This window comes from Desmodus rotundus, chromosome 4 (assembly GCF_022682495.2).
Source record: "Desmodus rotundus isolate HL8 chromosome 4, HLdesRot8A.1, whole genome shotgun sequence".
NCBI classification, from domain to species: Eukaryota; Metazoa; Chordata; class Mammalia; order Chiroptera; family Phyllostomidae; genus Desmodus; species Desmodus rotundus.
The window spans coordinates 155,444,147-155,470,437 of NC_071390.1; the positions used below are offsets into that span (position 1 = coordinate 155,444,147).

The following is a 26,291-nucleotide window of genomic DNA, read 5'->3' on the forward strand; positions in this document are numbered from 1 at the left end:
TCAGAGCCGGCCGACCTCTCCCTGTGCCCTCACGTAATCGGAAGGCTGGAGGATCACTTTGGGGTCTCTTTAACAAGGCCACTGATCTCGTTCATGAGGGCCCATCTCTCACGTCCTCGTCACCTCCCAAAGGCCCTGCCTCCAAATGCCACCACTTCAAGGGACAGGATTTCAACCTACGAATTTCAGAGGGGGCACGAAAACATTTATTTGTTCTATAACAATACATAGTAAAACTTTGACTGTTTAAAACTAGGAGGGAAGCTTGTGTTGTGTCCAAAACACAGTGTAGTGGAAGATAATTATTAACCACGTGACCACGGGCGAAGCTGCTGTTGTGTCCAAAACTGTAAAATGACAAATGCGGTAGAACTTCACGTGGAGCCCTGTGACCTCCGGAGTGATGAGTATAAAATGTGACTCTTGCCGTGCGCCTGTCTACCTGGAAAGCTTGCAGTGGCCCGCTGCCAAGCAGAGGATGCGATCCAGACCTCTCTACAGGCACGAGAGGCCCTCTGAGACCCAGCCTGTATGCTTCTGCAGTGCCGTATCTCTCCTGTCTTTACCTTGCCCTTGGCCTGTGCTTCAGCTTTATTGCCCTCTTTGCATTCCCTGCCACCCACTACCCTGGTGCCTGCCCAGTGGCCCCTGTGCTCCCGTTCCTGGCCTTTGTGCAAAACCTAAATGATTGGTTTCATATAGCAATAAAACCCTAGGCAAGCTTTCCTTACACAGTTTGTTGCCAGCTCTTGGCTGCTTAGTGTCCTTATCAGTGGGTGGAGAAGCATTTGCTTGCCCTCAAAAAAAAAAACAAAAAAAAAAACCGGCCAAATAACCACCCCTTTGTCATTTGCTGTTTGTTCATTCGGCAAACATTGACTGAGTGCCTGCTGCTGGTACTGGCGTTAGGGGATGAGTAACACAGGACCTGAGGCCCCAGGGACTTCCCATTCCGGCAGGGGCAGGCGGACTCAGAGGCAGGCAGCGGCAAAACCTTCCCGTGAGTGTTTCTGCTGGGGAGGGCCGCGAGCACAGAGGGCTATAGGGTCACAGAGGAGGCTCACTGACTTTTGCATCATGAAAGGCTTCAGGAGAGACCCTGTGTTACAGAGCTTACGGGAGGAGTTGGCATTGGCTTGGCAGAAAAGAGAAGAGAAGTGGGTATTGGAGATAAAGTAGTGGTGGTGAGCCTTTGTAGGAAAGGGGTAAGGGAATGATTTCATCCAGTCTCACTGAATTCTCGCGAGGGTAAAATAGCAGTTAATTTTTTTTTATTCTTCTAGAACTTCTGTGTATTTTTTAAAGTATTGTCAACTTTGCCATAATCTAGTTACCTAGTAGATTGTGTTATCTAGTAGAAATTGCCTGCATCTATTGCGTTGTTATAATGATTGTGAGATGACTTGAAATGTTTCATTTTAAAAACATTTAAATTTGTTTGTGAACATAAATTCTAATTAGTGAGGACAGTAAGATGATCATAGTGAGTTAAATAATTGTGGCAGTTTCCTTTTTAAACCTCATTGTTCATCCTTTTTCTGTCTTCATACAAAAAGGAAAGAAAAAAAAGCCAAGCAAATGGATTAAATATGTATGCTTAATTTTTTAAATATATTTGAAATTACCTCTGTCTTATTAGTGTTGTCTAAAACTGTAATGTAAGCCAATTTAACTTTTTTTGTTATTTTTGGACATAGTCTTAGGTAATGGGAGGAAATAAAATAAGTTGAACATGTGTGGGGGAAAGGCAAACAAAAATTGAAAATTGATGTCACTGTTTTTGAAATAAGTCTGTCTTTACATGACTATTAAATGCTGCCTTTTAAATTTAGTACAGATGTTAAATGTGGGGATTTTTCTTTTTATTATGAAAGAAACAAGAATACCAACAAGGAGATGAATGTCACATAAAACGGATTTTAGATTATGAAATAGTTATGAAATGTGGTTTTGTTCTAGAGTCAGTCAAGGGTGTCCAACCTTTTGGCATTTCCGGGCCACAGTGGAAGAAGAAGAGTTGTCTTGGGCCACACATTAAATACACAAACACTAACAAAAACTAATGAGCAAAAAAAAAAGTCTTTAAGTAAATTTACGATTTTGTGTTGGGCCACATTCATAGCCATCCTGGTGGGCCACGGGTTGGACACCCCTGCCAGATAATAAAATGAAACATTTCTTATCAAGTAAGAAGACTCTTTCTCTTTAAGGTTATGAGAAGACTGATGATGTTTCAGAGAAGACCTCACTGGCAGACCAGGAAGAAATTCGGACTATATTCATCAACCAGCCCCAGCTGACGAAATTCTGCAACAACCATGTCAGGTAGGAACTGCAGAAGGACGATGTGGGGCCAGCTCTCGCAGCCGAGCCCTACAGGCCGTTTTCCAGCCAAAATGAAAATGCCGCGCAGAGCTTTCTGTTAAACCGGTTAACGCTGGAGAGCTTACTGGAGGCAGTGTGAATCGGCTACTTCTCCATCCAGCCAATAGGAGTTGTTAGTAAGAATCTGGAAGCAGGAAGGAACAGAAAGGATAAGTGCTGCTCGTGGGTAAACCTCTGTCTTAACACTGTTATAGAATAGTAGGTTATTGTTTTGAGTTAACACGCTTTTACATTTTAGAAGAGGTCTTCGCAGTTCTTTACCGAGAACTGCTTTTGGTTAAATAATCTTTAAATATTGGCTGTTGATACTTGCGGAATTTAGTATGGTGATGAGGAATGGGGGGCTGTGAGAATTACTTCACTGTTCTATTTTCATTCCAACAATAATATAAAAAGTATCTCTGTCACAGGCCCTCTTCAGTAAGTGGTCTCTGGAACCAAGTGAGCACCCCCGGCTCCCGTGCAGTGTTTCTCCAGAGACGGAACTCAGATTTGAGTCACGCCCATTTAAATGAATATTTATAACTTCAAAATTGAGAGTAACCTTTCACAGTCTGGGGGTGTGGTGTGTGTCCCTTTAATTTCCTCCCTGTTTAACTGACAAGAGGGAGATCAGATGTTCCCAAGACTTGAATGATGGTATCTGCCTGCCTGTGGCTATGTCTGCCGTGGTGAGTGTGGAGGCCTAGCCAGGTTCGTAGAGAGGCCACAAAGAAAATTCAAACAGAAACCCAGAAAACTCCCCACTTCTCTGAAGTTGTCCAAGGAAGGCATCTCTATGTAAAATTTCTGGTCCTGCTCAAATTGCTGATTTCCTTTATGCAAGATTTTATTTTCGATTAACATATTACAAATGACCTTAACTAAAGTTGCTCTTTGTTGTAAGCTACTCCTAGTTATGTGAACCTGGATAATTGACCAATGAGAACAAAAGATATGAAGCAGAACACTAAAGTCTTACTATTATTGATACAGTTCCTGTCACTCCTTTTCATGTAGGTTAACGACCATTTGTAGTATTCTTCCAATTTGAAACAGAAGGCAGATGTTCATCGTCTGATTTTTTTATGTGGTGATAAAAGAATTTTGTAAACGTTGGAGCTAATTGCAGAGTAATTTTTACGCAACTTTTCATTTTGTTTTCTAGCACTGCAAAATACAACATAATCACGTTCCTCCCGCGATTTCTCTACTCTCAGTTCAGAAGAGCCGCCAATTCCTTTTTTCTCTTCATTGCACTGCTTCAGGTACGTCGTGTCGTACAGTCTTAGTGCAACATCACATGCTCAGATATTTGAAACTGCCCGTGACTAAGCCCGTGAAGCTCATCTGAACACAGAGAGTCAGCCGGCTTGGGAGGACATTACTGGCCCCTGCTACAAGCAGTGTTAGAGTTTCACTGCCTCTTGAAGCCTTCTGCTTCATTCTTACCAGCTTACTTTAAACATCTTGTAAATTCTCTGTGGCAAGGACTGTTCATTTAGGAGATGGGACTTTTTCTTATAACATTAATTTATTTTAGTAACAATAAAACTGTCATTTTGGAATCTTAGAGTACAAGAATCACCACTTTAAACTTGTTTCTCTTCGTATTTGAGTTGTAATCAGAAAAAAAAGTTTTGTTTTATTAAAAAATAGCATACACTCGTAAAAAGAATTAGAAAACACAACAAAATATAAAGAAAAAAGTTATGACTCATTCAGCCGCCCAGAAGCAACTACTCCCTTAAAATCTGGGTGTCCATCCTTCTGCTCCATTTTTATTTTCCCAAGCATTGGTTATTAACTTAGTTCACAAAAAGGGGATCAGAGAGTGCATATGTTTAATAATCTGCTGTGTCCATACAGTAGCACGTGGATATTTCCCTATGTGAGTTACTGTGTATCGAAAATATCATTTTTAATGGTCAATGATACTTTATTATATGGACCTGCTGTGATTTATTTAACCCACCCCCCACTGCTTGCTGCGAAGCTAATTAACACACCGTCCCAGCTACTTATTAGATATGAGCAAATCACCTTACCTGGTGTTAATCTGCCAAGACAGTAAAGTCAAGGAAGCATATTTTAAGAGGCCCTAAGATTCTGTTGTTTTTAAATGTATTATCAACTTGCTAGCTCTCACTGGCTTTCTCTTTTTTTTTTTCCCTTCAAATAGCAAATTCCTGATGTATCGCCAACAGGTCGCTACACGACACTGGTCCCTCTCTTATTTATTTTAGCTGTGGCAGCTATCAAGGAGATAATAGAAGACATTGTAAGTACTTAATTCTCTCATAAATAAATGTGATGTTGTTTTGATATACATATTTAAAAATATTCTTTAAATGTTTTAACTCTTGGCACAGGCCACTTGAGGTGCCCATTCAACTTAAAAGCATATAGAACATGCTCCCACCTCTGGAGTCAGTTTCTCTTCATTCCTATAGAATTAATACAGCAAAATGCTTGTTACAGTGTTTCCTTATGTTTGTAGTTTATTAATGGAAGAAGTTAATGCAAATTTAATGATTGGGTTAGAGAGAAAAATATATTTGACCATAATTTTTCATTATGTTCAATTTTCAATTTGAACATTAATTTCAAGTTAAACAGAAACTCCAAACTATCTAAATGTAAAAGGCTTTATTGTGGTTTTTATTTTTAAATTTATATGCCCTAGTTTTCACCTCATTAAATACCTATGATTCCTTTTCATCTTCTTTTAGTAGTTCTAAGTTTCCTTTTCTTTTATCTTATTTTATTAAAAGAAAGTAACAGCAAGTTTTCTATTTTTATTTTTCCGTAGTAGCAGACAAAAGGGGAAGTCAGTTTCCCCTTTATAAAGTACATTCCCCAAAATAAACCCAGGCTTTTCTTTTTCTTCTATTTTAACTGTTATTTTAACTACCTTCATTGAGGAAACCAGTATTTTTTTCAATGCCCTTTAAATAATTTGCTTGTCGGAAATGACCTTTTGTGAAGCCTTAGGCAAGTCAGATGGTAAAGGGAGGGAAGGCTGAGCCATTCTTCAGAAAGCTCCAGTTTAAAGTGTACAAACATTACTGTTATGGCCGTGTGGGACCAGACTGGGATCTCACTGAGAACACAGGAGCCATACATCACTAGACCATTAGGCTTGGGTCAGCCATTTAGATCATCATCAGTCTCAAACACATCCAAGCGTCTAAGAGTACGAACAGAGGTTGTGGGTGTGTGCACACGCTCGCGTGTAAAACATCCTAGTCCTCCTGCCTGGAAATGGCCTACTGTTGGGGACCACTCGCTGAAAATTTCACGGGCTCCTTTCTCACTCGTGCATGTCCACAAGACTTACCAGCTTTTCAACCATGGTTGGATTTGGCACTCTGTCAGGACTGGCCTCTGCGACAGTTTTGTCTCTTTCTTTGCCTTTTACACTTCCTTTTCTTTCATTGTTTAACCTAGTTTTCACGGAGCATCTGGTACTTACTAGGCATTGTGCTATTGTTTTTACAAATGCTTTTCTCATTGAATTCCTTCAATAATTTTGAAAGTTGGATATTAACCCCATTTTACAGGTAAGGAAGCTGAGGCTTGGAGAGGCCATGTAACTTGCCCAAGAAATTGATAGAATTTCTATCCCCTCCAGTGTGCTCTTCCCCTTTATTTTTGTGGCAAGTCACTAGCAATAATATTAATAACAGTTAGTGAACTTTGGGTTCCATGTACTTGCTTTGTGACCTCTAAATTTATTAAATCCTCTAACAGCCCTTTAAAGAATAAATGATGCGGACTCTGGCCAGCAGTGTCTGCGGTGTTGTGGGTGGGACAAACAAATTCACAAGGACTACTGAAGTCCTGTGCAGAAAAAGGGAGGCATGGCCACTCTCTCAAGGGGAGAGTGCCTCGACCCTTGCCTTGACGGGCTTCTACTGGCTTTCTGATAGCATATATCAAAGAAGGTTCTCATTCGTTATGCTCAGGTGTGCTTTAGGTGTTTACTTTTTACAGATAGCAAAGGAAAGGATGTGACTGATTACTTCCTACAGATTAACAAGGAAAAAATGTTGCAAATGCAAGGGAACCATAACAGTAATTGGTCTGGTTACACTTTGTCTTTGGGAGAATTAGCACAGTCTTCAGGAAGTTACTTTAAAGATATGCAGTAAGCATTTGCTGCTTCAACTCAGGGTGAGGGAGTTTTAGCAAGAGCAAGCCTCAAAGCAGCCTAGGTACAATGCAGGCCTGATTTCCCATGGGAAAGCCGATCCGCGGGTTTGGCGTCCTGTGTGCCGACATGCGCCTATGGGCTTTCCAATAGGGCTGGGCTCCATTTGCCATTCCACGCAGATAGGTTTCCTATAAATAAATGATATTATCCCCATTGCACAGATGAGGGTGAAGAGGCAGAGTAGTAGGTAACTTGTCCAAGGTCACACAGCTATTTAAGTGGGGCTGTCAGAATTCAGACAAGGCTCCAGAACCCTTTCTTATAATCATTGCTATACACTGCCTCTTCTATCTTTATCTATTTTTATTTAAAAAACATTATTTATATTTATTTTTAGAGGGAAGGGAAGGGAGGGAGAAATAGAGGGAAACACCAATGTGAGAGAGAAACATTGATTGGTTGCCTTCTGAACACACCCAGACCAAGGACGGAACCTGCAACTAAGGCGTGTGCCCTGACTGGGAATCGAACTGGTGACCTTTTGGTTTGCAGGACGATGCACAACCAGTCAAGCTACACCAGCCAGGGCCTTTTATTTTTTCCTTTCCTTAGAAAAATATAAGCTCTCTAGCTATGGTTTTACTACCCCTTTCTAAATGAAAATGCACGGTAACCAGAATGGTAGCCAAGAAGGTTTTTTCATCTTGCTTTTGCTTTCTATTTTTTTAAACAAGACCCCTATTGGCATGGTATAATAATTAGGTACTCTTAGAACACAGCTAATTAGACAGTTCCTGAAGGAAGTAATATTAGTATTGTAAGGAAATAATAGCATTATTTGGAGTTGTTTTCTAATAAAATAAGTGTTAAGAAATGGGCTAAAAATGGTCGGTAAGATTGGTTTAACAAGAAGTTTATTCAAGGTATAAGGGGATGGAAAGTTTGAAATATTACTTCCTAGAAAAGAAAAACATCAAATAATAGATTAGGTAGATGGACAAAGAGTGTATCGGTAGCTGTAATGATACATATATTCCTTTATTCATTCAGCTAAAATATACGAAACAGTACTTAGATGGCAGGCATTCAGGAGATGTGTTTGAAGGTGCGTTAAACTTTTGCTGCAGTAATAATCATGTCCCAGATGTCAGTGGCTTAAACACGAGCTCGCTTTTCATGTCTCAGACACACTGCAGGTTGGTGGTGGGGAGGGAAGAGCAGGCGGCACCCATGTTCATGTAGTCACTTGGGGATGCAGCTGAATCTAGGCTTTGCCATGTGGAATGTTGGTCGTCACAGGTTTAGGGAAAGAGAGAGAATGGAGATCTCATTTCTTGTATGTTTTGGCCCAGAAATGGTGCATGTCACATCTGTTGTCAGCCTAATATTAGAACTAGTGACATGCAAAAGGGAGGTATAATCTCCAAGTTCATATAAGTAGAGGAAAACTGGATATTGAGGAAGACTCATAATTATGTGTACCATTCTTACATCGGTGAATGAAACAGAGTTTGCATTCTAGTGAAACTTCCTTTATATTCTGTTAAACAACATTAAAAAAGTTTTTAGAATAAAGCATAGTACCAAAGGAGATATGTCCTTACTTGAAAATGCTGTAAAATTGATGGAGAGATCTTCATTTAATAAAAAAGGTTCTTCCTGTCAAATGTAGATTCTTATGGTTAGGGTCAAGGTTATTTGTCTAATTAATAACATTCACCACTAGGCCCTGGCTGGTGTGGCTCGTGGATTGAGCGCTGGCCTACAAACCAAAGGGTTGCCAGTTCGATTCCCAGTCAGGGCACATGCCTGGGTTGTGGGCCCGGTCCCTGGTGGGGGGCACGCAAGAGGCAACCACACATTGATCTTTCTCTCCCTTGCTTTCTCCCTCTCTCTAAAAATAAATAAGTAAAATCTTTACAATAATAATAATAATAATAATATTTACCACTAAAAACTTGCCTTCTTTGCTATAAACTTGTTAACTTAAACACTGATAAGCTTTATTCATCATGAAACAAATACTTATTTAAAGTCTACAAGGTTCAGAGGTCAAATACTGAGTATACACTAGGGAGTAAAAGTAACCCTGATGGAGCCCGCAGTCCAGTAGAGGAGACAGACATTAACCGAGTAACCGTGCCAGCCAGTATGAGAATTAAATGAGGCACATGAGGTCCTCAGACGGGGCCGAGTGTATAGTAAGTGCGGAATAAGTGTTAACTGTATTGTCGTCATCCCAAGATCCTTTTGACTAAAGTGTAGAAACGGGATTGGAAGGAAAACAGAGAGGATCTAGGTACACTTATTAGAAGAGTATTCTAGTAGCAAGTATGAAAAAATGAAGATATTGTAGACTAAATGGCATGGTAAAGATGAATAAATATGGAAAAATTAATTCAATATATATTTAGGAGTAAATTGACCAGACTTAATTAGCATCATTTGACACGCTACATATCCTAGTTATTTCGTTCATATTCTGTCTCTAAGCACTAGCATGTAAGCTCCACAAGAGCAAGAGTTTTTGTCTCTAGTTCATTGATGTATCCTTAGCTATAGTAACAGGGCCTGACACTTATTAAGTATTTAGTAAACATTTATATTTTTAATATAATCATACAATGTGTGGTTCTTTTTTTTAGATTTTATTTATTTATTTTTAGAGAGAGGGCAAGGGAGGGAGAAAGAGGAAAAGAAACATCAATGTGTTGTTGCCTCTCACATACCCCCTACCTGGGACCTGGCCCAAAACCCAGGCATGTGCCCTGACTGGGAATTGAACTGGCAACCCTTTGGTTCGCATGCCGTACTCAATCCACTGAGCCCCACCAGCCAGGGCAAGGAAACACTTATTGAGTGAAGAAATGAATTGAATGGGAGGGAGAGGGAGAAGGAAGTACAAGGATGACTGTCAGGTTCGTGGTTTGTATGAGTAGATGGTATATGGTTCATTGTCTGAGACGAGGACAAAGTCTTGGGAGTTAAAGCCATAGATTGTTTTTAGACATAGTTTGAGATGCCCAAGGAGGCAACTAGATACAACTGTCCGGGGCTCAGATGAAGCGTCTTGGCTGGTATATATTTATATATTTGTTGTCACTGGAATTGCAAGTATGAATGAACTAAGAGAGTACAGAGTGAGAGGCAAAGAGGGCAAGAGAATAAGCCTTCCAGAATTCTACCACTGAATTACCAGCACGGAGACAAAGAAGGAGGGCAAGAACGCCTGGATAATGGTGCGACAAGAAATGCCGAGGGAGGGAAGAGTTCCCAGAAGGAGGACTGGTCAATATTGTGTACTTCAGTATCCTACAGTTCATGGAACTATTTACATAGCGCGGTTTCTTGGCACACTGTCAACCAAATATTGAAAATATTAAATAATTCACTAGCTCTCAGTGGTATTAATGAATTCTGATTACAGGACAGTGGAGGTATTTGAACTCAGAGGATAACTATATTAATTTTTCTGAACTATTACTTTTAGAAGGAGTGATCATCTTTTTAGGACACCAATATGCTTTTTTTTTTTTTTTTTTTTGTAGTCATAAGATTAGAATCTGCCTGTCTGGGTGGGTCCTTATGTGTATTCAGCACAATTGTCTTGACAAGTAACCTAGTTTCCTGAGGTGGAAAGGCTGAGGAAAGAGATGCTAAGAATTCTCTGTAGATGGAAAGAAATGTTCAGGAACTCCTCGGGTTTCACTAAGATTAAATTTCTGTAGAAGTGGAATGTTTCATTAATTAGCTTTTATTTGTCTCCTTCAGTTGAAAGTCTAACTATTACATATCGTAGATGTGCATTGTTTCGGGAACATTGGCACCTGCTCTGAATATCCAATTTTACCTTGAATCATTATTTAGGTTTAAAATTTATCTGTGGTTACTTTTGATTTTCAGATCTTTATTAACAAACAAAACTGAGTAAGCATTTTAGAGTTTTATCAGTTATAAAACATGCTCTGCTCTGCAGATGCTACAAATTTAACAGAACTTTAAAAAAAATTCAGTTAAGAATATTTGTGGGCAAATCATGTGCTTTCTTTTGGAAGCACTGTCTTGCCTATTAAGTCTCCATTATTATGCTTTTATTAGTGAGAGTTTTATTCTGAGAAAGAACTGTAGTGTGTTCCTGCCTGTGGATGTAGCAAGAATTGTTTTCCACAAGCCTCCACCGAAGCGTCCTGAACGCTCATTTGCATTTTGTCCAGTTCTGGGGCTGAGTGTTGAGATGAAGTGAGCTCACACTGCCCGCCTTCAGGCCATTCTTTCTGAGTGCTGCTGTGTCTCAGAGGAGTGCTAATCCACAGCTCCAGGCTTTTCTCTTAGAAAGTGTTTTCCTATGTGCATTGTGGTCCTAAAAACCCTGTTGCTTCTCAATGGAAAACGTTGGAACTCATTTGCTTTGCATTTGTTCCATCCTACCTTACGTAAGTCAGGTGTGTGCAGCTAAATCTGACCGTGGGTTTTATATGATAGAATCTTTGAGCACAGAGTGAGTTGCAATCAACACTTTCTCTCCAGTGTCACCAGAGGCTGAAGTGTTTGTTACACGTGATGCTGTAAGTTTAGATGGGTGCTGTGGAAAACCTCTAGTTTCCCCTGGGCAATCAAATTCTCTTCTTTCCTCTGATCTCTTTCAGTGCTTTGGGGAAAATAGGATCCTGTGATCAGTGGCTTGTGATTTGGGGGGATGATGGCCCTTGGGGAGCAGTAGATGGAAGAGGCTTTATGCAAGCAGTATACATATTTGTTTCTAGTCTCTGACAGACATCACACGTCATTAAAGTATAGAGGATATACTCAGCTTAATTAGATAATCAGTTTCATAATTTGAAAATATTTCAGTACCATTATTAAATGATAGTTATAATAATTATCTTGGGCAATCTTTTCTAGGTGCGTTATTTAAGCAAAAGACTAGGTCAGCCTTTCAGCTTAAACTCTTCTAATACATGAAAATTTCAGTTTTACCTACATGATAATGTAAGGTCTTCCAAGGACCACACACCTGTTCTCCCAGGAAAGGCCTGTTGTATAGAGATACTCTCTGGATTGTGTTCAGTTTTAAAATTCCTGAGCAGGAGAAGATAAAAGCCTTGAGAAACATAAGTTAAAGAAATCTCTTTTTTTTTTTAGTAGGTGCTATATTGTTTGATTCATCTTATTCACTTTTTCACAGTTTTTGTTTTTGCTTTTAAACTTTAGAAACGACATAAAGCTGATAATGCAGTGAACAAGAAACAGACACAAGGTAGGAGTCTTACAATTTATTTCTCACATCTGTCAAACGCACTCCTAGCAATATAAATAATCACTTCGGTTCGATGTAATTCCATTGGAAACACTGTATATCTCTGAGTGTTTGTTCCAGTGCAGATTTTTGCTTTGCAGCGTTTATTAGCATGATACTTAAATTTGCATTAGAGTGATTTACAGTGGCAATACTTTTGAAAAGTAACATTTGTAGCATATTTAAGTTCCTCAGAGCAATGTGCTCTGAAGCACTGTCCATAACATCTGCAGTGGTTTTGATGGTATTGAGTGCTGCTTAATGTCTTTGTTTTGCTTGTGATCTGTAGCTGTTACGCTAGAAAAGATGTATAGAAAATAACCAGGTGTGACATTGCGTGGGTAAAAGGTATGTTGGGAGCACTTCGATTACACTGTACATGCAGATGATATATGCTCCAGGAATAAATAAAATCCTTACAAGCAGGCCAGTGTCTGGAAGGCACATGGCATTGTGACGTGGCTCTTTTGTCGTGGGTCTCATTTTGATGCAGCCCAAAGCCTTCAACACAAGCAATAGACCGCTCCGCTCTCCGCTTTTTAATAAATTCCCAAGGACATGCGAAACAGACATGGTGTTCCATCGCCGGGCTGGCCTCATCTGAAAGTCTCATCTCTCTTTGAAGGCCCCTGGTGTGTGGAGGGTCAGACAGACATGTCCGCCAAAGTCGGCTGGTAATTGAAAACAGTATTGTTTTGCTGATAACGATTTTTTATGGGACCCTCTCAAAATGCCCTGTTTCTCTTCTCACCACCTTCCACCAAGGGGATTATCTGCTGATTTTTGATACATTTGAAGAAGCTAAATTTATTAAAGTGTCACCTAATAACAAAGTATTTACATGATGTTGTTTCCTATGGGACATATGAAAAAATATAAGGCAGGAACTAGATAAAAGCACAAAGTAAAAGATGATTTCGTGTGGAAAATGGAGGATTTGGATTACATGATCTCAGTTTCTGTCTGGATCTTGTGGCAAATTACGGTTCCCAAGTCAAATCCTTCATCAATTCAAGGAGGAGAGAAAATTGTGGGGTAACTTGAGCTACGCGTGAATTTTGGGAAGACATTGGATGAGCAGAGGCACATGGAGTAGACATTACCTGTGGGCTAGGTGAGACATCGCGTGAGGTTACCCTGAACAGAGATAAGGAAGACTCTTGGGCTGCTTTGTTGAACCCTCGTTAGAGTCTCAGATGAAACAGGAGATTTGTATCAAAGGGAAGGTAACACATGACGGAAAGGTAGGCCAGGGCCAAATTTCACAGGGCCTTGAATGCCAAGCCAAGAGATTCTGACTTCTCCTGTGTATGCCGCCTAACTGTTGAAGGTTTACAAGCCAAAAAGAGAGAGGATGAACGTGCAGATTGAAGATGGGGAGCAGGACAGATTGGAGAAGGAGGCTATTAGAAGTCTGGGGACAGAGTTGCTCCAGGAAGATGGGAAGGGAAAGCCACAGGAATTGAAAGCGAAAATCCCAGATGATTCAGGTGCCGGTACGATATTTTTGGCAATGTGCAGTTTTTGCATTTGTGGCCACGTTGGTCAAAATATTCACTAACAGCTTTTGAACCAGTAACATGTAATTATTTTTTAATACATAAAGGATCTTGCAGCTGGGAGCCCCAATCTTCAGAGGTGGGCAGTCATTTATTTCCAAGCCTGGGCCCGGGAAGTCATTGTACAGTAAAAGAACAGCTGTCATCCGTGTGGTCATTGGAGGTGCTGCACCTTGAACTGATACGATCTGCTTTTTTCTAGATAACTTACCTACTTCCCCAAAAACTCTCTTTTGTCTACTGTTCAGAGAAAATATTCTTCCTTGGTTTTCATTCTTGGTGTATCCGTTCACCACGGATAAACACGATTAGCTCTGCAGCTATAAAAGAAGAACAGACAAGTGAGAGAGAAGGCTTATATAAAACTCATGTCAAAAATAAAATATCAAGGCTCAACAGCTATAAAAACCATTTTCGCAGAATGCTTGGTAATCCCCTACGTAAGAAGCTGTGGCTTTCAGTTTGATGCTGGAAACTGTTTTCTAAGAGCAGGCCTTTTTCTTCTTTGTCTAGTTTGAGTATCCCTCATCTTTTTGATTTTGTAGTTGATAGGAGATAACAGAAATGTTGGCGGAGGAGGCTGTTTGCTGTCACATAACTCAACTTGCGTAACTTGAAAGCCATGTGTTGCCGTTAGACGAGAGTGAACTTGAATTTGCTTTGCCGAAGTGAGGCAGGAGTGGGTGTAGCAGTGGGAAGGGGATATTTTTGACAGACAGTTAATTTTTAACAAATATTTGAAGTGTTAAGCTTAAAATTTCATTTTTCTAAATGTTTACCAAGACGGTGTAATGTGTAAGAGGACACCTTTCCCTCACATTCAAGTAGTAACCCTTCTGGATTCTTGGAGAAATGAGTACTTCCTCTCCCTATTTGGCATTGAAGCACTGGAGCGACTTTTTTCTGTCATTCCGTAACAACTTCAGACTTAGAAATTTATAATTTCATTTCTAACATTTCTAATCATTTCACTGTAGACTGTTCACTGTCTGATGCCTCATTTTTACCAACCGATGCACTCGGCCAGGCATCCATTATGGGTTTTGTGCCTAGCTCGGGTCTTCATAAACGTTACATTTTGAGTCTATTGTCCACACTTCTGAAAACAAGCCATTTCTTCTCCTGGAGGTACATGCTTTGGTTAGATAGATGGTTCAGTGAGCTGGCAACTTCAAAATGTTATGTTGTTCTCTGAGCATGTGGCTGTTGAGGGAGGGCAGAGTAAATGGATGCTCAGAGGCCCAGGGAATATGAGTGAGTCTCGAAGAGTTATGTGGCCCACTCATCCCGATGAATCGTGACCACCTTTCTCGGCTCCTCTCCTCCAGTTGTGTGCTGGTGTGTCGGCACTAGGGAGCAACACTGCAGAGGGCAGGTCTACCCTTTTCTTCATCCCTGTGTTCCCTGTGGCTCCTCGCCCAGGGGCCTGCCCTTCTCAGGTGTTCTGTGTGTGCGTAGCGAATGAGCGGGTGAATGAACCACTCTCTGTACACATGATTCAGTCCAGATAACAAAGGAAGAAGAAATTAGACATAAAAGGGGCCTTCTTGAAAATGCCATTATCTGGGGTGTGAGCAAGATGAAAAGCAATATTGTCATAACACTGTATCCCAGGCTGCTTCTCAAGCACTGATAATACACTAATGTGGCAGACGCTGTAACCACCCCTTCCCCTTTCTGTTGAAGTCATCACATCATTTTACCCTGCTTTACCTCCTGTGAACACCGTGCTGTGTCCACGTACCAACTCCATTACCCAGAGCCCCAGAGCACTGCCGTGTTCAGAATGCCCCAGCTTTCCTTGTATCTCAACTGACCTCCGTTGTCTCTGATCTCATCCCTCCGCGTGTAACCCACTCTCCGTGTGTGTAACACACGCCGGAGGCAGTCTCCCACTGTTTTCCCTGAGCTGGGTTGTTCTGCCAAATTTCATTCTGCAGGAATTTATAATTGTAAATTCGTAATGATTATTGTAATATATAAAGAGAAGCCAATCCCCACATGAATGTATTGTGGTTGAGTTAGTTCTTTTTAAATTGGGAAAGTGTGCTTCTATTTCTTATGAAATGCTGCTATGGCTCGTATGCCAGTACTTCAAGGGGATGATGGTTTAACATAGAATCACGATGTGGAGGCCTGGGAAAGGATGGGGTTCGGGTACAGGCTAAGAAGGATATTTGGGAACAATAAAAATGCCCCCTGATGGGCTAAGTTTGCTTTTATAAAATCCCAGGTTTGGATATACGCCCTGTGGAAAGGTGTGTATACATTTTGCAGGCGAGAATGCCCGAGAGATCCGGCTGTGACAGCTCATTGGTCACCTGCTTTGGTGTTGTGGCTAAATGAGGGCCACCCTTACTACAATCAGATTATTTAACACCTTGTCATGTTTTGAGAGCAGGCGTTAGAATAGAATAAGTCTTTATTTAAGAAAGTAACTTTTCCCTGTTTTCATTTAATTGAGGAAAAGGCAGCATGAAATTCTTTTCAATTGGCACATAGCTAAAAATAACGGATCTCACTTCCACCTACGTCTTCCTTTCCCAGCCTTTTCAGAAGTGGGATTAAGTTGGTGGGGGCTGATAGCCTCCTTCCCTGCGGGGCACATAGTTGCTTATCTCCCCCTGGAAACCACTTTACCTGTAAAGTCCTTGATGAAAAAGGCATTGAGTCGGTGTGGTTTGAATAGGTTTTAGACTGTAAACCTGAAATGACCTACCAACAGGGCTCAGGGCTGGTCTGGTTCCTGTTCATTCCGGTGCTGTACAAGGGAACCTGGGAATTACGCTAAGGGCCTGAAAATAGCAGCCCTTTCCTGGCTCAGTGAAAAGGCAGGTGTCCTGCCTCTTTGGCTCATTCATTCGGTGATCCTGAACTTGAGCTCTGCCTCATCTACATCAACTTAATTGTGAAGAGCTCTTTAAAAAATATTTGGTTCCATGATCTTAAAAATTGGGCTTCAAAACTGAGCACAAATATGGCCTAAGAAATTTTGGACACCTATAAGATTAATATTTTCAAATTATCCCAAAGATCTTAGGATTATACACGTTGAACTGGTTAGATATTTGCAACAGTCGCTGTGGATGGGGAGGAGGCCTTTATTTGTGGGAAAATATAACCCTAGATTGTTTTTAATTTGGCTTATCAATAAAAGTTGCACACAGAGGATCAAAACCTACTGGGGAAATTTAAGGGCATAGTTAAAGTGAGAGGATAAAAACAAGTGTGATTCAAAGTTAGAACATTTGTTGTTTCCCTTCGGTAACTCTTCACTGAACATCTACCTTGTGTAAGAGCTGGTGCAGGGAAAAAAACAAAAACGAAAACAGTCTTCATTCCTCCTAAAGGAATTATATCTGGTAGGGGAGGTAAGATGCTCACTCATATTTAATGCAAGATAGGGAAGCTAGTAAGGGCCATATGAGAGAAGTGGGGATTCAGGAAATCATTTGTGAGGTTCTTGAAGGACAAGTGGAATTTCAATAAGCAAAGCTATTGGGTTGGTAGCAGTGGGAGGTGATCCAGCAGGAAGTGGGAAGTCATGAGATATATTTTTGAAAGAGCAAGTGTTCTATTTTGACTAGAGTATAATCTATATGTCAAGGAGCAATGGGCAGGAATGGGAAACCAAGTTACAGTCATATTTTGTAGGCTTTTGAAAGCCAGGGTGAAGAACTGGGAGAGAATGACTCAAGTGTGTGGCTAGGTTCCCAGTTGTACTTTTGAAAGAAGAACGTGAAAGGTAGGTAATTAGGGAGAGGGATTAGTGCGTCGCCGGATGAGAAACTGAAGGGAAATACACGATGGATAGATCCAACTGGATGTGGCAAAGGCGGGAAAACCTGCCAAACACCAAAGGCTGCTGAAGCAGAGCAGGACCAGGGCTGCAACTCTCACCAAAGCCAGTGCTTAAGAAGGAACATTTCGTCCCTGGAATTCCAGTTCTTAACAACAGAAAGCAGTTGTGAGGCCGGGAAAGCTGAAGCCCATTGCAAGGAATGGTGGAATAAAGGTTGATTGGTTGAGGCAGTGGAGGGAGAATTTCCTTTCAAGAAGTTGCTCGGATCAGCACGTGGTCTTATCTCGGTGATCTGATACAGCTTACCCCTGTGATCTGATCACATCAGCTCACCGCTTCTCAACCGGCTTTCTGGGACTCGCCCCTGCAGTGCACGTAGGCCTCACGTGCTGAGAGCCGTGGTTAGGAGCTCTGTAAGTGAATTGATGGAAGTGGAATCAACTAACTGAATACCTTCCTGTAGAATGTGGACGAGAAGAGAAATCAGGAAGTTCCCTTCGTCTTTTGTGTTAGGAGACGCCAAGCAGATTGTTGTTTCGTTTGACCTTTATAGGCAAGTTTACGCAGGAGAATTTTGTGCAGCATCCGTTGGTGCCCCGATGAGATCTTTGCCTTAAAATCGTCTTTGGGAGTAGGGTCTACCGGGTGGCTGAATTGGTGCTTTAATATGAGTATGCTGGTTTTCCTCCTTTGCCCCAAACCATAGTCTCAGCGGCACGCTTGCGGATGCAGTGAAGTTCCCCTTCAGTGCTTACTCCCACGTAGGAATCAGACTGTACTGCCTTGTCCGGGGTTTCGCTGCCCTCGGTAGCATGGGTGGCGCCCATTGTCCTTTAGGATATCTTGCCTCCTGCAACCCACTTCGAGAAGTGCCCGGATTGCCCAGTGACTTTCAGGAATGGCCCCAGCGGTGGACCATTTTGATTGCAGTGGAGCCCGTGTTGGACTTTACATGAGCCCCTCTACCCGGGCACGCTGGGTCGAATCCTGAGAGACTGCTAATTTCCGCAGAGCCTTTGATTAAGGAATTCCCAGCCAGTTCGGACAGAATGTTTTCATGTCAAAAAGGAAACCCGTTACAACAAAGCTGTTAAGTAGCATCCTGCTAAAGTGAAAACAGGTTATATTTGAGGTATTTGTTTAGAGTCTGAGCTCTCCCTCGCATCCTGTCAGACTAATTAGACCTGTAGAAACTACCGCAGGTGCATTTGACTGGAGCTGGGGAGAGGTGGAGGAGTTTTGCATTTAAAAGAATGGGCTCTTAAAACACCGTGGGACAGGCCATTCTGATCATTTTTTCACAGCTTGCTCACTCTCCTTCACCAGGTACCACTAATCATCTCCTCCAGGGTCACCTTCTTGAACTCTCATACTCTGGAGGTGTAAAGTCAGTATACTTTTGGCCCAAGAAAGCTAAAAGCTCAGCAAAGGACCCGGCATCATTACTTGCTTCCTGTAACCTGGGTTGAGCTGGGTCAGAGTAGGTCAGTGATTAAAAATAACCAGGCTGCTATTTCAGCTCACCAGCATAAGACATGATACTGTTTATTTTAATTGTCCTGCAGTTGGGTGTTTAGGAACCAGTTCCGAAGTAAAGACAGAAAGCTGTTACGTGTGGTAAGCTGATTGTCAAATTCACCAGAATTCTGTATTGTGTTCTGTATCTTGAGATGGCTTCAGCCTCAAGTCTGAACAAGCTAGTACTTCTACCTGTTCTTCTGTATTCCGGTTTTGTATTTCTAGAACAGGAGAAATGGATGGTGGGATTGGCAATGGGCAGACACAAACCCTTGGGCCTACCAAGAAGCCTCCAGGTGATGCAGACGTGGCAGGTCCCTGGACCGGATGCTGAGGAGCACATGTCTGTATTACATGCAGAGGAACGTTCCTCTGCTTAGACAGAATCTGACGCAGTAGGGGCGTAAAGGCGATTTACACTTTGATTAATCCACTGTCGCCATCAGAATGTAAACCAAACGTCCATCAGATTGACAAAATGCAAGTGCTTGAAAACAGTTTGTGTTTCTCTAGGTTTATAGTCAGTGGAGCTTCATGCCTGGCTAGTGAGGGTGTGGCTTGCTGTAGATTCTTAGGAAAATGCCCCAGTTATTTCTGATAAAAGTACAAATGCAAATACCCTGGAGCCATGGCTGTTCCCTTTAGGATCCTGTCCCATAGAACACAATCATGTCAACATATTTCAGTGCTGTCTGAGGGGTTAGAATGAAATTGAAGTCTGAATTTCCGTCAGGAAGTGGGTAGTTGAATACATTATGAATACATTATAACATTACATATTATGACATAGCTGTGTGAAAAACAGAATTGTTTTACAGCTGGATGGGAACAGCCCTTTGCTTACCTCGGGCACCCCTGGAAGTGGGATGCTGAACCTTGGCCAAGATAAGGACAAAGTAGACTAGGTGGTGATTTATGATGTGCCCAACAGGGTTTGACACTCCCCCTGGAGGTACCCGAGACCAACGTCTGCTCTTCATTTAAGGATGTATATAGATTGATGGCTTAGCTGGTTTAACATATTCCACAGTTGGGATTGGCTAATTGACTAAGGGGTATAAAATACCCATGGAAATTTTTTTCCCAGCCTTCCCCAAATTAAGATTTATTGTACTTACAGTGAAGACTCAAAATTCATGTTATAACGTAATGAGAAGGGACCCTGGGGAACTGTGCCTAGAAATTTCTCAGGCGCCTGATGCTTGGCTGGGCTTTCTGTTGCCTGCTGTGCCATACCCTCTACTTTCATTAACATTCTGTGTGAACGCATTCTGGAGTGTAATCTAGTGACCCCGTTCAGTTATTGTATTTGACCCATTGCAATGGATGCGCCTTCTAATGGGTTGTTTTTCAAGAATTAGTTAAGCCTCTATGCTTTGCATGTATAGTAAGTGGAAAGCCAAGCTGCAGAGAAATAAATTTTTCCAAGGAAAGAAGAAAAGAGCATGCATACATGCTTGGCTAGAGAAAGCTGTTGTGTCAGGGTGCATCAGTGTATACTCCTCACCTTAGCCAGTGGCGTGAGATCAGGCCAGAACGTCAGCTCTTTCTTTTTGTACCTCTCTTGGGCTTGTTGCAAACATAACATTGATTTTAGTAGTTTGGCAGAAAATGTTGTTGACTAAATATACATTTCAAGTGTTTTAGACGTAAAGTTTTGCAGGAAGACATATTTCCCAGCGATCTCTTCAGTGATGAATTGAGAGGGAACGTCTGGGTGGAGACTGGGGGAGAGGCGAGTAGGAGAATGTGCGTAGGGCTGGAGGCAGAGGTCCCCTGGGAGACAGCATTAGGACAGGTCCGTAGAGAGGGAAGTACAGAACTGTAGTTAGGGGCAGGCAGCAGAGGCTCGAATGTGCAGAAACAAGTGATGGATGGGTGAGGGGAAATGAGCAGCAGTGGAAGACGGAGAAGTGAAGCAGGCTTGTGGATTGTGTTCCGTGGTTTTGTGGAAGGGCCACTGGTTTTCTCCCTTCTTAGTGGAGCGTCGTCTGCTGAATTGGGAGAGCCTGTGGGACCCTTCTGCTCTGTGAAGTGGAACCCAGTAGAGTGGTTCTGGGGTATTTTTAGATGTGAACTAGCAATCATCTGTGCAGTGGCAAGCATGGGTAGTTGAGATTACAGAGCGGGAAGGGGTGGCCCTGAGCTGACATCAGGGGACAGGCATGTGGGCACGTCCACTGGTTACATAACAGTTTCCAACTGTTCACTCTGGAATTGTTTCAGTACCATGTGAAACAGACAAGTCTATTTTAAGCAAGTGTTTAAATGGTTCATCAACATCTTTTTATGTAGCTGTTATTTATTGTAATCACATGTCATAAGACTTACTATTTTACGTATACAATTGTTTTTAGTGTATTCGCCAGCTCATATATGCTTGTGTATGTAGTTCCAGCATATTTTCATCAACCCCAAAAGAAACCCCATACATGGAAGCAGTCAATCCCCATTCCCCCTTCCATGAGTCCCTCATGTCCACAAAACTACATCCTCCTGTCTCTATGGATTTGTCTGTTTTGGACATTTCATATAAATGGAATCATACAATGTGTGGCCTTTTGCCTCTGGCTTCTTTCACTTAGTGTAACTTCAAGATTCATTCACGTCGTAGCATCCATCAGCACTTTGTTCCTTTTCTTGGCTGAATAATATTCCGTTATACAGATATACCACATTTTGTTTATTCATTCATTAGTTAGGTTGTTTCTACTCTTTGGTTTATGAATAATGCTATAATAAACATTTTGTACAAGTTTTTGTGTAAACATGTGTTTTCAGTTCTCTCAGATAAATACTTAGGAATGGAATTTCTGGATTGTGTGGTAACTCTGTGCTTAACTTTTTGAGGAGCTGCCAAAATATTTTCCTATTAAGCCATTTTTTTCTAATATCAAGTAAATGTCATTTTTATTTTTTTAAGATTTTGTTTATTTATTTTTAGAGAGAGGGGAAGGGAGAGAGAAAGAGAGGGAGAGAAACATCAACGTGTGGTTGTCTCTCACGCACCCCCTACTGGGGACCTGGCCTACAACCCAGGCATGTGACCTGACTGGGAATCGAACTGGCAACCCTTTGGTTCACAGGCCAGCACTCAATCCACTGAACCACACCAGCCAGGGCATCATTTTTAATATGAGATTTACTAGGGAGCAGAGCTGTATCTTTAGTAGATCCATGCGACTGTTACTATGTTCACATGGGCCTGAACACATAACACCAGTGGATCCAGCTTTTCATCCAGCAAGTAATTACTGAGCACCTTTGTAAGCCTGGGGGTACAGCAGTGAGCAGAGTGGAGAAGGTTCCCATCATCACAGATCTCACAGTCTGGGGGAGGAGGCAGCCCTGATATTAAACCTCTCCTCTAGGCACGTGGAGAAGCTGTGGTCCGTGCTCTGAGGGAAAAGTGCAGAGAGTTCATGTACACTTGGGGTTAATGACAAAGAAGTGGATGTCAAAAAATGTCCCCCGATAAAGTGATGTTAAAGCTGAGATCTGGAAAATACGTAGAAGTTATCAAAGTGAGGACGGAAAGAAAGCATATTTTAGTCATTGAAACATGTGCGATGGATTTTAAACAGGAAGGTGTGGGGAGACGGTAGAGGAGTAATGGGAGGCAGAAATGGAGAGTGGGCAGGAGCTGCTTCATCAGAGGCCTTGTAGATGTTTGGACTTATTTTGTGAGCCAACAGAAGTCAGGTGACGAGTTTTAAGCGGGGGGTGAACTAATCTTGTGTATGTATGTCTGTATGTAGGGATGCATGTGTGCACATATATGGATAAGTAGGGATACGTAAGAATACATAATGACTATCCATATACAAAATCATTACATATAGTCAGTATAGTAGAAACTAAATTTGAGAGAGATGAAGAGTGAATGCAGGAACCTAGGGGTGTGGCTCATGCAGAGCTCCAGGTAGGAGCTGATGGGTGCTTAAAATAGGGGTGCTGGTGTGGGTGACAGTGAAGACCAAAGGAAATCGACAGAATTTGAGATGCATGGGTCTCAACAGGACAAACAAAACCAACAGGACATTGTTTAGTTAGTAAAAATTATTCTCAATTTTCAAAGGTTTTATTTTTGAACAATAGCAAAAGAATTTAAAAATAAAGAGATGAACAGTGAACAGGCATAAGAGCATGATAAAACTGCCAAAAATCATAATGCAGCGTTGTTAATAGAAATTAAGTTGCTTAGAAAGTATTGATACAGAAAGAACAATAAAGCAACAAGAAAGAAATACCTACCACCCGAACTAATGAGTGAATTTAACAAAATGTCAATGACTAGGTCATTGTACAAAAATTTAATACATCCGTATATACTACCAGTGACCAATTGAAAATGGAATAGAAAATACCATTTACAGTATACGATAAAAACATCAAACATCAAGAAATAAATCTTATGAACAATCCATACAGTGAAAACTATAAAAACATATCCAAGAGAAACTAATGAAGGCTTAAATAAAATCAGAGATGCAGCTTATCCATGAATTAAAAGACGTGATCCCCAAATCAAAATCCTGGGAGTTTTTTCTTTAAGAATTGACAACATGATTCTAAAATTTATATGGAATGCAAAGAACTTAAATAGCCAAAACAATATTGAAAAAAAAATGAAGTGGGAAGACTTACACTCCCTCAATTCAAGACTTACTATCACGTTACAGTGATCAGGATGACATGTAATGGTGTGAAGACATGCAAATTGATCAATGGAATAAATAGAATCCAGGAAAAAATCCACCTTGCTACCTTGTCAGTGTAGTGGGGGAAGGAAACATCTTTTAAACAAAATCTCAGGTATGCTGATTGAAAGCTCAATACAAAATGCATACACAGGGTGTGATTTGATGTGTATGAAATATAAGACTGATCTACAATGACTAATTCATATTTGCCTCGGGGTGGAGGGATGACTTGTAAAGGGGTGTGAGGACTCTTTCTGGAGTTCTGTATCTTGTTCTCAGTGGTGGATTCACAGGTTTTTACCGTTTGCAAAACTCATTGAACAGAACACTGAAGATCTGTACATTTCATCATAAGTTACACCTCCATTAACAGAAGAAAACCTCACGAACTTGAGCCAGCCAGACGGTACATAAGGGAAGCAAGCAGCAGGAAACCATGAATGCGGTGATAGGGTGGTGAGCCCCACAGGAAGTGGTGGCCATTGCTCTGTCCCAGGCACTGTTGCAGTGTGGGAATTGACTGGCTGACCTCTGAGCTTTCCTGATAAGCCTGAAGTCTTCATTTTCATGTCACATCTCTTGATTTTAGAAATATTAGACACTGTTTTTAACAATAAAACACTAAATATTACAATTGAGGGAGTATTTAAGCTCTATCTAGATAGTGTTGAATAGGATTTTTTCTAGTATAAATTAATGCAAATTTTAGCAAATCTTTTAATGTCACTTAATCTTGGTTATGGTTGACTTGAACAGCACTTTGCCAGCTCCGTTTGTTGAGGATTTATTATATTGTAGCCACTGGGTTAAGTGATTAAAAGGCCAAGTGCTCGTTTATTCTTATTCTTTGTGACAACTGATTTTGAGGGAGGTATTGCTAGGCGATGACAGACGGCACCTAACCCAGGGTATTTTTTAGTATAAATCTTATGCTTTGAACCTGACTACTTTGGGAGCAACATCAAGGAGCAGGCTTACTCCTGGGGTCAATTTGGATAAACTGCGGACATTAGAGTTTTGTAGATTAGGGTACAGTGATCAATTTTAGATGCCTGTGGCTCAGCTCCTTGTCTCCTAACTGAATGAATACCATAAAAATTGGAACTTGAACTTGTTTACTACTTACAGTTATCGTACTGGAAATAGTTTTATTTCAGCTCTTCAACTTGGAGTTACTATTTTTTTAATGAAGTTGATACACCAAAACGCACTGTACGATACGCATTGTTGCATTTATTTGTCTAAGAAGCATTTTAGTGTCTTATGTGCCAGGAGTGCTATGAGGTACTAGAGATACAGAAATGGTAAGACATCGTCCCTTTGTCCAGGGAATTTTAGGGCATGAAAAGATTAGATTTAGATTAAAATAATTTATATTGCAATATTGATTTCAAGACTTAGTTTGTAATTAATGTTAGATTTACTATTTAAAATTGAAGATTATTATTGTGATTTACTTCAGTTTTTTCGAAAGAAAGTGAATCTAATGTTTTTGTACCTATAAATTATTCATTCTGCAAATATTTGCTGAGTGAGTACTGTGTGTCTGGTACTGCGTGGTTTCCAGGACATACAGTGTTAAAGCAAATACTAGTTTTCCCTCATGGAATTTGCTATCAGGATAATTTGTTGACTGATCTTGAAGTTCCTTTTTTTAAGTACTGAGTGCTGAGCTATCTGTCTCACATTATTCTCTTTCCTGATTGTTGTTTGTTTCATCTCTTAGTGTCTGTTGGTGCAATCATTAGGAAGCCACAGGCACGTAGCAGGGAGAAAAACAGAGTACGAGTAACATTACTTTGCAAAGCAGTAATGAAACACTAAGAAGAATCAACCCTTCTATCATAATTTAGTAGTAGTCTCTTCTTTCTTTCACTTCTCAGTAAACCAAATGTGGAAACTTTTGCTCTTTTGCAGTGTTATAAACCTAAAAGGTGCAGGTTCTTTATCTGTTGGTTTGTATTAAATGTTTACGAACCAATTAGAACTTTATTCCTTCCGTGCTTATGATTTTTAAAAAATATATGTGGCTACTGTTAGGGCTTCTGACATGTTTTTAAGCATGTCACGCCCTTTTCCACATCATTTCTGTGGCTTTCTCCTCCAGCCGAGCACTCTCATTCCTCCAGATGCTGAGGGAAGCCCTCAGCAACCACAGTGGGAGTCCCCTCTGTTGGGAACGGGTTAGTGTGGGATCTGAAATGCACGTTGGTTGTTTCCAATTCTTTATATATTTTTACATTTCCCTGCGGTCATGATTTTAAACCTGTAAAAATTACTACTGGTTCATTTATTTGAAGCTATTACTATTTATTTTAAATGATCATTTCATCAGAAGTAAATTTTTTTAATAAGTACTAAGAAAGGTCTTTAAAATGTAACATTTTTTCTTTCCAGTGTTGAGAAATGGTGCTTGGGAAATTGTGCACTGGGAAAAGGTATGCATTGGTTTTTATTTTGTTGCGGGGAAAAAAATGCATAGAGGTTTACTCCAGTAGCTGTAACTTTTATATGTAATATGAGCGAATGTCAAGAATTCCATTGAGATGAAGGCTATTAAATAATTAATGTTGCAAGCATACATAGAGTCTTCAGTTAGTTACATCCATTTAATATTTTTGCCATATGCTAGCAAAGGTATTTTCTTAAAAAGTAATGTGTAGAACTTTTTGTTTCTTTATGGTATATTTTGAGTACTGTTTTCACAGATTTTCTTTAACCATGAACTGTTTTGTGTTGTAATTTTTGCTTCAGTCATCTACTGTCCAAGTAAAAATAAAAATTCGAATTCTGATATTTCACATTTGTATATTTTACTTCAAATTCATATATTGTGACTAAATCACATTTATGAACTGCTAATTCCTTAAGGAAAAAAAATTAAGTCTTACTA

The 26,291-nt window shown here is 40.7% G+C and overlaps 1 protein-coding gene across 7 annotated transcripts in view; it reads left to right on the top strand.

Annotated features, from left to right (window-relative positions):
• Positions 1 to 26,291, top strand: part of ATP8A1 (ATPase phospholipid transporting 8A1) — a 211,340-nt gene that overhangs the window by 25,302 nt on the left and 159,747 nt on the right. For 4 of the 7 annotated variants that reach the window (XM_045182652.2, XM_045182655.2, XM_045182653.2 and 1 more), the window contains exons 1-6: positions 859 to 1,000; positions 2,211 to 2,325; positions 3,533 to 3,632; positions 4,547 to 4,645; positions 11,732 to 11,777; positions 25,796 to 25,836. In XM_045182652.2, the coding sequence (XP_045038587.1) occupies positions 913 to 1,000; positions 2,211 to 2,325; positions 3,533 to 3,632; positions 4,547 to 4,645; positions 11,732 to 11,777; positions 25,796 to 25,836 (489 nt within the window). In that variant the 5' untranslated portion in view covers positions 859 to 912. Of the gene's footprint in view, positions 1 to 858; positions 1,001 to 2,210; positions 2,326 to 3,532; positions 3,633 to 4,546; positions 4,646 to 11,731; positions 11,778 to 25,795; positions 25,837 to 26,291 lie in introns of those variants that run through there. The other 3 variants (XM_071221301.1, XM_024573893.3, XM_024573897.3) reach the window with 1 other exon arrangement.